A 10,690-nucleotide genomic window follows, 5' to 3' on the forward strand; every position below is an offset into this window, starting at 1 on the left:
GCAGTTAAACAAACAAACAAACAAAAAACAAAACAAACAAAAAGTCTTCTATTTAGTTCTTTAAACTTATTTGCCCAGAGAACCCTTTTCCAAATGTGAAGACCAATTAATATCCCATGGAAAACTTTGGAAAATGTGGCTGTATTTTGGATTTAAAGAGAAAATGCAGAGAAATCTTCTCTGTTCTTATCTAGGTAAAGTCATTGATAAATACTGATCCTGACTCCCCAGGTGTGTCTATTTTCATAGGTCAAGGGTTCGAGTGACCCACTGTGCCCAGCCATTGTCCTGGAGAGGTCCTCTCCCTTCTCCTAAAGCTTATGCTCCCTAGAGCATGGCTACTATGCAATTTCAGGCCTCAGAGGACTTCATTAATCAAGAGAGAGGCAGCCCCAAGGAGGCTGTCACCATGCGATTGGACCTCCCCCCAGGGTAGTGATTTTAAACCCTAACCATGTCCTGGACAGTCTCTGCAGTGAAAAATTAAAAACAAAAGACCAGAGTGATTTCACAAAAATTGTACCCATGCACTGAATTTTTTCTTTCCTCACCTTATTATAGCTCAGGCTGGCTGGCCCTACCTGACTCTAGATATCTTGCAGTCCCACAGCGATCGTGTGGAGTTGTCTTTTGCACCATGTACATGCTCAATTTGTGCAAGATATTCCCCCTATTCTGTTCCTGATTAGCTCATAATTCCTACACATGTGGTGGTTCGAGGAAGACCACATTCCACCCTCACTCCAAACTCTCCCAGCTCTGCAAAACTTTTCATTTTGTCTTTGTTCTTACCAAAATGTGAAAACCCTAATGAAAAATGCATGGCCTTTCAAACCAATAGTTTTCTGAGCTTCTGTCAGAGAACATGATCACCCTGCCGCCGGGGAAAATGGCAGAGCCACCTCGGTCTGATGATGTCCTGTGAAGTTTGGCATGTGTTACTCTCTGACAGTGTTGTGTCTTTGTGGAAATCTTCATGGGCCCGACTTGGGCGAGTCAGTGTGCCAACGGCTTTTCTGGAACTTTCCAAGCCTCAAACACCCATCCCTCTCACCCACGTAAGTAATCCTGAGGATTGAAGCACAGATACAGGAAAAACAGCTCCTATAAACCCAGGAGCTTCCCTGCAGTCATGCAGTGGGATTACTTTATAAAAAGGTCTCTTCACAGGTATAGCAGCTTACAGACTACAAACAGCGATCTTGTCCTAAAATGTATTCATCAAGAAGTGTTCTGTACCTGGAGTTTAGGAAGTCACAGATGAGATGTAGGGAGCTGTGACCCCAGTGTTCTATGCAGAGTGTTGGGTGCAGGTACATATGGGTCTTCTTCTGGAGAGAGATTCCATGGTGTCTACTAGGCTCTACGAGAAGTCTGAGGGCCAACAAAGGCACGGTAGGAAGGTATGGACAGGCCAAAGCCTCCCCCTAGATACCCTCCAATATGTCTGTTTGTTTTTAATTTTAACTGTTCGCTAACATGTATAAACTGGGCTGTTTTGTATTTTAAAACATTCAGATCTCCATTTTCTCTTGAAAGAATTCAGAAAAGCTGGTGGTTGTGAGCAGGCATTTCTGCACAGCAGCGTTGGGGGAGCCCGCTCTAAAGAAGGCATGCCCTTGGCAGAGTCGCTTTGATCCCTACTGGGGCACATCGCTCACTTATGTTCCCAGTCTGGGCTCCCAGGGCATTGGAGTCTGCACCCCCTGTCATCCAGATTAAGAAGCACTGTTAGCTATGGACTAGCACATCAGTTAGCTTTGCTTTATAACTTTTAATGGGGCCCTAGATTGCTAGATCTTTTTTATTTTTTTTGTTTTTTGTTTTTTTCCTTCTGGCCATCCAGAATTAAAAAAAAAATCCTGATGTTTTCAGGGCCCAATTAATAAACTTAATAAATGTTGGCCAGACCCACTGACCAAATCAGCAGGAAGTTTGTCAGTTGTCTGCTTTGCTTTGCATCGTATTGACACTGCCTGAGCTACCCGGCTGGCTGTCCAATAGGGCACTGCCCTTTAATGCCAGGCACACGAAGTAGATTTTGGTGGAAGGCAAAAGTAAGATTTGCTTCTCTTGCCAGAGGCTTAGAACTCCCACAGAAAGACCTGTCTTTAATAAGGGTGCCGGAACCCACCTCCAGCCTAGATGAAAGATCCTTAGGGAGGCAGAGCCGGGCTGAGCTGTCACAGTGCAAAGAGCCCCTGCCCCCTTGCCTTTGGAGCTATAGCATCTTGGAGTTTCAAGTTAAAGCTTGGGTTGAAAGTCTGAGCTCCCCGTTTCAGTCAGATCTAAGGCTCACTTGAATCTTAGGGGGACTGCTTTTCCAACTGATCTCGAATCTTTGGGGGTTTAAGTTGGCCTGCATTTGGCAAGAGACACTTCCTGTTTCTAAGAAAAATGGCTTATGAGGGCTTACGAAAAGACTCCAGGAGCTTTTGGACTGCAGAACGGCTCTTGCAAAACAACATTTGGATGATTTACGTGTATATGAATCAGAAACATGTGGATTAAATTTCCCTGTGAATACAGATGGGTTTAAAAATTAACGGAAAAAGTGTTTGGCAAAATACATTTTTTAATTGAATTTAAAATGTTGGGGGTGGGGGAGGGGAAACAAGAGGGGTGTGGGGACTGCAGGGCTCAGGGGCTCACCTAGCCTCCCCGTGTCTGCAGCAGGATTTGTAGTAGTTGGGGTTTGCTTTAAAAAAGGCACATTCTTTTGGACTTGAGAGTTGGGACACGAAGAGAGCCACTTCCTAGACTCAGTCATCACTGACAAGGACATCAATTTAAATTTAGAGTTGCCAACAAAAAGAAAGCAATGACTTTCTCTCTCATCTTTGGAAGCAAAAGATGGCTGCCTCTTGCTTCTAATGGACGCATCGCTCTTACCCCAAAATATTTCAAAGTTGCCATACTGTTTTAACTTTCTTATAGACATCCCTTCATTCCTCATGCTCAGCATATGAAGTATGCTGTATGGGGTGGTGCCTTTTTGATGTAAGAAGAAACACAAACCAGAGATGTTAAACAATTAGCATGAGGTCACACAGCTAGTTTGGCAGCAGAAGGGATGGGTTAAAAGTAATAGCAGCTAACCTCATGAGGTCTTTACTGGAGCTGACGCTGGGCCAAGCACCACACATATGTTATTTTATTTAAATCTCCAACAACCCTAAAAATATCACTGCCCTTGCAAATACCGTTAACTGCATTTTCTAGCTGAGGAAGCAGAGGTTCAAGGAAACAAGTAACTACCTCTGGGAGACATACTCAGAAAGCAGGAAAGCCAGAGGTGGAACAGTGGCCTGTCGGATTCTGTGCTTTTCTAAATACCACTGTGTGCGGGCTTCTAACTCAGAGCACTTCCAAAGATTTTTTGATTACCCCAAACTGATTTCGTTTCCCCCAGGATCTCGCCCCAGCTTTCCTAGGCTATAATTTTCTAAGAACGTGGTCAGACCATTCCAGAACCTTGAGTGCAACAGTAGTATAGGAGACATCCTGCAGGTTCATGCAAACCTGCCTTCCCCTCCTCCTCCACATTTTCTCCCAGCTTCATATTCCCCAGAACAAGGCCTGAGGTGGCTGGCATTTCCTTCTCCCCGGTATGAGGGATGAAATATAGGCATTCAGATTGCTGTTCTAGTATTCAGTCTTCGCAAATAGCACAGAGCCGTGGGATGAACTAGTTTTTTATTTTATATTACGGAAGTCACAGGGAGGGGCAAAAAGAGGGACACGTTGGAAATTCTCACTAGTTTGCAAGGTTTGGGGCTGCAACTTTCCCAGCGATATTCAAACTCTGCAACTTTCCAGTTATATTTTAAGATTGAAATCAGATTTGGAAGGATGTTTAGCATCTTCTGTTCCATTAAAGACACATACACAGGCTGACTTATCATTTTTAATAAAGTACATGTATATTTTCTAACAAAAACTCATTCCAGGGGAGATGAGAGCACATTTGTGACTAATATTCAACCAACATAGTGGTGTGTGGGTGTTTTTTCCCATCTTTTTTTTTTTTTTCCTCAGTGAGAATTTTGGATGCAAAACCATTGACTTTTGTCTTCTTTTTCCACAGCGATATCTGGCATGATCGTTCCTCCCATGTGAAAGAATTGCCTTGAAGAATTTTATTAATGAAGAGGTTGGATTCTGCTACAGAGAGTAATCTGATACAAGTCCCCGAGTGGAACTTTTAACTCAGGCCTTTTTAAGAGGAATCACAATAACTGCAGATTTTTAAACAAACAATATCACCGACCTTGCAAATACTGAAATTGGAAGGGTTCTGCAAGTGCAGTGTTGGTTAAAAGTTGTACCTCCCAAGTATTTGGGGGATATATTTATTCTGTGTTGATAAAAGCAAATCCACTTTTTCATTTTCTTTCTTTTTTTTTTAAGCTTAACTCTGCAATCATTTGTCTTTTATAAACCGTAAAGCTGTATACAAGGGACACTATAAATAAGACTCCATGTTTTAATTTATGATGTTTTTAAAGCTGTGTAAAGGGAGAATGAAGTGGTGATATTTACAAAAAAGTAAAAAAAAAAAAAGAAAAGAAGAAAAAAAAAAAAAAAAGCTTGTATGGGACAGAATAGGAATGCCAGTTAGATTTTTTAGAAAACTAAGGGTCGGCTTTTGCGCCTTAAAGCATATCAAATGGTAGTTAGCTCAGACAGTGCATTTTCAATATCTAACTTAACATGCCATCCCTTAGCAGTGCAAGCTTATTTATCTCTTTTGTATTGTTGTCTTAAGTAACTGTGTAAATAAATGCAGCCTGGAAAGTTAAAAAGTGATGTAAGTGATCACATTTTTCCCTTCTACTCAAAAATCCAGTGCCTCTAGACAGATGGTTAAAACTGCATATTTAAACCTGATATAATTCTCTCTTTTACTTATGTCAACTTCTTCTGAAGCCAATGGCCTCTGGAGAGCTTGATGGCACACATACTGTGTGAGAATCCCCTATGAGACTGCACGGAACAGGGTCCAGGCACAGAATTAGAATTCCACATTTTGCCCTCCAGTCATCAAGCCAAAATCCCACTCACACGCCGCCATTTGCAAGTTTAAAGTTGACTCATCCTAAATGCTGACTTCATACCAATCCTCCAAAAGCTGACAAAAGCAACATGGCAGGTATTTCGGATTTCCCATTTGAGATGACACCTCTATCGGTGACCCTCACCATTTGTAACATAATAGATTAGAGGGACAGGTTAAGTGCTTTGGAATTCAGAGTAAAAGGAAACTGGGAGAAAGGAGAAGAAGGTTGAGAGCTCCAAAACATAGTTCTCTGTTCTATGGAATTTTTGCTCTCATTATCTGGGAAGTGTTCTTAAAAGTAAGAATAAATAGCAAAGACGCAGCAAAGCTCTGAGGATGCGTTTGCCTGATATTTTTTTCTTTGCTGTTGTGTTTTGTATGTAGTTATAAATACTGTAGATTTTTTGTGATTTTTGCCAAAGTCGTCGTTCTATTTATACATTTTAATGTCTTAAGACAGTTTTTCAATATCACAAAAAGATTTTACTGCATATTTTGCAAAGAAAAAAAAAAGCTCACTACCTTTAGCTTGCACATACTTGCAAAGTTAATTAAAAGGCTTTTTGTTTTCAAGGGGATTTTGTAAAATATCCATATAAATAATGTATTTATCTTTGGAATTTGTACATTGCTTTCCCCTTCTTCCTTTTCCTCCCACTCCCAGGTTATTTTATTGTGTACGTTTGCTATGTGAAAAGTGCGTATTTGTTTGGTCACCTACAGTTGTATTAGCTGTTTCAATGTGATTTTTAAACATTTCATTTATAGTTATTTTTAGTTTTGTTTTAAACCATGCTTCAATTTTTTTTATTTCCACCCAAAAGCCATTGTCTATTTTTGTATTATTTGTAAGTTAAGAAGTTTTTTCCAATATATGGCAAAAAAAAAAAATAGTAGCATATTATTCTTGTAGCATTTAGTTCTGTAGATTAAAAAAAATGTATCCTTTGCTTTGGAAGCTTACAAAAAAAAAAAAAACCCTAATGCTGTTTTACTCTATTAATATGCATGGAATCTCTCCCTTTGGAGTGACGCATTTTGTGCATTGAATTTCGGGGGAGAAACTTCATAGAAATCAATGAACATACTTTCTTTCCTAAGTCTGCTTGTATATTTCCTCTGTCTTTCACATAAATATAAACCAGCAGATTGGATGCCTTAACAATGCAAATCATATTCATTTCACTTGTACATTGTAACTGTGCACCAGAACTGTCAGTCATCACTAACATTCTAAGAAAAAAGAAAAAGAAAAAAGAAAAAAAAAAAAACAAAGAAATGGAAAAGCACAAAAGAACTGTTTTGTTACCTTAAGACAATGTAACTTTTTCTAGTAGAGCAAGAAATTTACAACAATGCTGCAACTGTGCATGCCCCCATATGGATTTTGCAATGGTTTTCACTAGACTGTCAGAGTGCGATTTTTATGGGTTGGGGCGGGTGGGGGAGGGGGGTTGTGGGAGGGAAGGGAGGGGGAGGAAAGCTGATTTTTCAAGGTGAGAAATAATAATAATGATGATTAATAATAATAAAAAAACTGGAAAATGTAAGCAAGGTGGACGCATTGCTTCTCGGTACTCAGAAAAGTTGTCTGAATTCGTGTGGTAAGCGCTGGCCTGAAGATGTATACAATTTAAAGCCATATTTTGTCTGGTGAGCCCCTTAACTGTTTGTGAAGGAATGGTCAGCCGGTGAGGTGTCCGGCTCAGACCCTGACAACAAACGCCACCCATCTGTCAGCCATGTGTAGTGGTTAGAACTTTTCTTGAAAGTCCAAAGAGCCTTTAAAATGTGTATAATTTGTATTCTGTTGCCTCTATTTATATTGATTAGATGAAAAGATGTTCTGGCCCTCTGACCCTCTTTCTTCAACACAAAACTTCTACAAGTAAAAGATGTTCCCCTAAATACAGAATATGGCTTTAAGAGGAAAATGAAATAGAGAATTAAGATTTCAGTTTTGGGGGAAAAATACAGCTTCTGGATGACTGGATTGCCTAACACGCCCTGGCCTCACATTGTACTAGGATGCAGCTTAACGAAGTCATCTCTGAGTCTACTAACCTTTCACCTTCCTATCAAACTTTTTGAATAGACACACACTGTACAGTTCAATTGTTAGAGAACCTAACTACTGTAGAGATTGTTATAATTTTTTTTTTTTTGCAAAAATTCAAGCTGTAAAAACTTTTCAACTTTCACAATATTTAATTAAAGTTACTTCCTGTCTGTGATGGCAGCTTCTAGTTGTGTATTCATTTCAATAGTTCAGATGAGCCAAAGTCCAACATATGTAGAAGGTCTGTGTTTGCAATTACTCAGACCAGTGTTGACACCCAGAGAGAAGAAATCTGGGTAGTCCTGAGACACCCACTCTCTTTCTTTGTAAATCCTTGGGGATTTGCCAATCTGGGATGCAAATTGCACACGCACAGCGTACTGCTGCCCTCTGGCGGCAGCAGATGGATGCGCACATGTGCACACTGGCCCACAGAGGAGCCAGGAGCCTCAACGATTTTACCAGCCAAGCAGTGCAATCCCCCTATAGTGACTGAATTGTGAGTCCAGGATCTGGCCATTCTAGAATGCCATCCTCCATGCTACGAGTCTGAACCAAGCTCTTCACATACAGCTGCTAATTAGTCCCAGTGAGCCTTCTGGTCAATTTAGTTATGTGCCCTGGCTCATTGATGAGGAGGCATGTGTGAACTCAGAAGCTTCTATGATCTACAGCTTTAGATCCCTTGTGGATAAGACACTTTGCTGGATAAAACCAACCTCATCTGGAGCCAAACGTTCCCCAAACACCCAGTAGGCACCTTCTCCTGTTAAATGGTTTCACTTTAAATTCTATCAAAACCATGAGTCTTTCCAGTTGTCCGCCCAATGCTTTCCCTGCTTTTGCAATTGTTGGATATGATAAGGTTAATGATGCTTGTAAAAGGCCTCAAAAACTTAGCAAATAAGCCATAGACCACAGAAACTTGATGACCAGGGCTAATAGGCCATCACACAACCACCATCTCGATCATTTGTGGTGGGCATCGTTGATACACTTTTGTTCTAGAATAGAGCCCAACTGGAAGTAGTGAAAGAGTGTAATGAACAAGTTAATAAGTAGAGAAGCTATCGTCATTTTCTTAAAAAGGAAATACATGTTGCTTAGTTTGGTCATTTAGTATACATTTTCTTTTGTTTTTGGAATTCTGTATTAGATGCACATCCCTGTATTCGATACAGAAGGTAAAAAAAAAAAAAAAAATTAACAAGAGGCTCCTGCCCCCAGAACACTCACAGTCTCAGACAAGACAAATCTATGCCCATCAAAGCAGTTTAGAAAGTTGAGAGTGACAGACACATGCGTGTCACACTGCCCCACCGTAGAAAACAGACATCTACACCTCTACACACTGGCCTCCACTTTCCTTAAGGCCTATTTCTTGCAAGCGTTCATTCACTCATCCATTCACATAGACTGTGAAGATTTACTATGCACCTGGCACTGGGTGAGGTGTGATAGATTCCACAGTGAGAGCAGTGACGCTGGTCCTGCCCTCATGGAGCTTATAGTTGAGTGGGAAACAGATGTTAAGCCACTACACAAGTCCATACTAACAAACGCACAATGGCAATGAAGAAAAAGTCCAGAGTGCTCTGGAAGTATATTACAGTGGGATCTGACTTAACCTGAAGGGCTGGGGAAGGTTTCTAGAGAAAGTGACATTTGAGAGGAAATGTGACGGATTAGGTAACCAGGTTAGGGCAGGCACCTTAGGTAAAGGGAATGAAGGCACGTGTAAGGATGTGAACTTTGGGGATGGATCTGTGCATTCAGAAACAGAAAGGCTCTGGGACTAGAGTATGCAGATGTGAGGAGGACACTGCAGAACTTGGAAAGTTCGATTCACGACACATACCGAGCACCTGATATATGCTGCTTGGCACTGAACTAGATGCTACGATACACAGGGAAACCAGTCATACTTCCTGCCCATTGGGCCCAAGTCTCAGCTCAGCTTGGCACATAAATTCACAGCCCTGTGTTTGCTGGTAAACAAACAGGGGGTGAGCTGGGGTAAAAGCAGGGAGCACCTTGCTTGCTCTAGGCAGTTGCCCCCACATGGGAATGTGGGCCCAGTGAGGTCCATCTTTCATTTTTCAAGAATGCTATATGTAGTATTGGATTTTTTTCTTTTTGGTGTGAAATTTTCATTTTTTAAAAATGTTGTCATCTAATCCAAAAATAGTGTTTTAAAAACACTTCATTGGGTATACAAAATCCATGAGCCTCAAGAATGTTAGTTTGGGACTTCTGGCCAAAAGACAAGTTACTAAAGGAGATGTTTACATAGCCTGACATGAGGGTCATAGTGATCTGCCCTATCCATGGAGATCAAGGAACACTGCAAAGAGGGAATGCCTGAGCGGTGTGAATAGGAGCTCTGCGAGCAGATAAAGGGAAGTAGACAATGGAAGGCCGTGGTCAGTACCTTTGGCTATATGAGAAAAAAGTAACTAAAATTAATGGAAAGTAATGGGAATATAGGAAAATGGAATATGTAATTGGGAAAAAAATCTGTATATTCTGCAGTGGCCACATTCAGTGTGAAAATGTATACATTATTCTCCCCCCATCTCCTTTTGCCTTGCAGAAAGACTCCCACGAGTGAATTCACTTTTAGGTAGACTTCTAGAGAAGTAAAGTCTCTCCAACACACCATGCTCAGGGCTGTGCCTCCCCTAGCATGCTTCATATCACACACTTTCTCAAGACTGCTGCTGCTAGAATTATTACCCTCTCTCTCCAAAATCATCAATTTCTCCTTACTCAGAAGTACTTTCTTATCAGCCCACAATCCGATCCCATTTTAAAGGAAAGAAAAGAACTATTTGACCTCACTTTGGTTTCAATGTGCCGCCTTTCCACTCCCTGTTAGAGCAAGTGCCCTCAGAGGATTTGTCGGAGTCTGTTGTCTTTCCTCCTTCATTTCTCTTCTTTTGCTATCCATATGACAAGGGATGTTTACTGTAACCATGAGTGGTGGTGAGTCGCAGACGTTGTAAACAGGGATCAAACATATATTTCCCTCGTTGCCACATAGGGAATGAGTTGAAGAGAGGCAGAGGGGAAATGGAGGGTAACTAAGAGGCCAGTGCACATTCAAGGCAAAAAATGAATAGCTTGGACCAAGAGGACAGAAAGGAAGAAAATAGATAGGATTAGAAGTATTGAGCATTGTGATTGTAGTCAACAATAGTGTTATCATAGACTTCAAAGTTGCTGAGAGAGTAGATCTTATTTGTTCTTACCACAGAAGGAAATGATAATTATGTGACAGGATGAAGGTGTTAACTAACACTATGGTAGTGATCACATTGCAATATATAAATGTGGCACCTCAAGCCATTGTACACTGTGTAATTTGAACTTATGCAATGGTTTACGTCAAATATACTCAATAATTTTAAAAAATGGAGAAATACTTAGCGAGAGAGAACCACCAGGATTTGGCAACCGATGCAATGTGGGGATTGAGGGAGGAAAAAAGTCAAGATCAAACTCCATTTTCTGACTGGGGCAACTACTATTAAAGATACGGTTGATTTCTTGGGGTGGTTTCTTTGCTATAA

General features: G+C 40.8%; 1 protein-coding gene across 6 annotated transcripts in view; it reads left to right on the plus strand.

The window, feature by feature from the left end:
• The window catches only part of EBF1 (EBF transcription factor 1), a 389,138-nt gene extending 382,658 nt beyond the window's left edge, over positions 1-6,480 (plus strand). For all 6 annotated transcript variants that reach the window (XM_042993469.1, XM_042993492.1, XM_042993480.1 and 3 more), the window contains one exon: positions 4,088-6,480. Coding sequence is in view for 3 of the 6 variants with exons in the window: in XM_042993492.1 (XP_042849426.1) it covers positions 4,088-4,119 (32 nt within the window). In the remaining 3 variants the exon portion in view is untranslated. The remainder of the gene's footprint in view (positions 1-4,087) is intronic.
• The last annotated feature ends 4,210 nt before the right edge of the window (positions 6,481-10,690 follow it).

This window comes from Panthera tigris, chromosome A1 (assembly GCF_018350195.1).
Source record: "Panthera tigris isolate Pti1 chromosome A1, P.tigris_Pti1_mat1.1, whole genome shotgun sequence".
Classification (NCBI taxonomy): domain Eukaryota; kingdom Metazoa; phylum Chordata; class Mammalia; order Carnivora; family Felidae; genus Panthera; species Panthera tigris.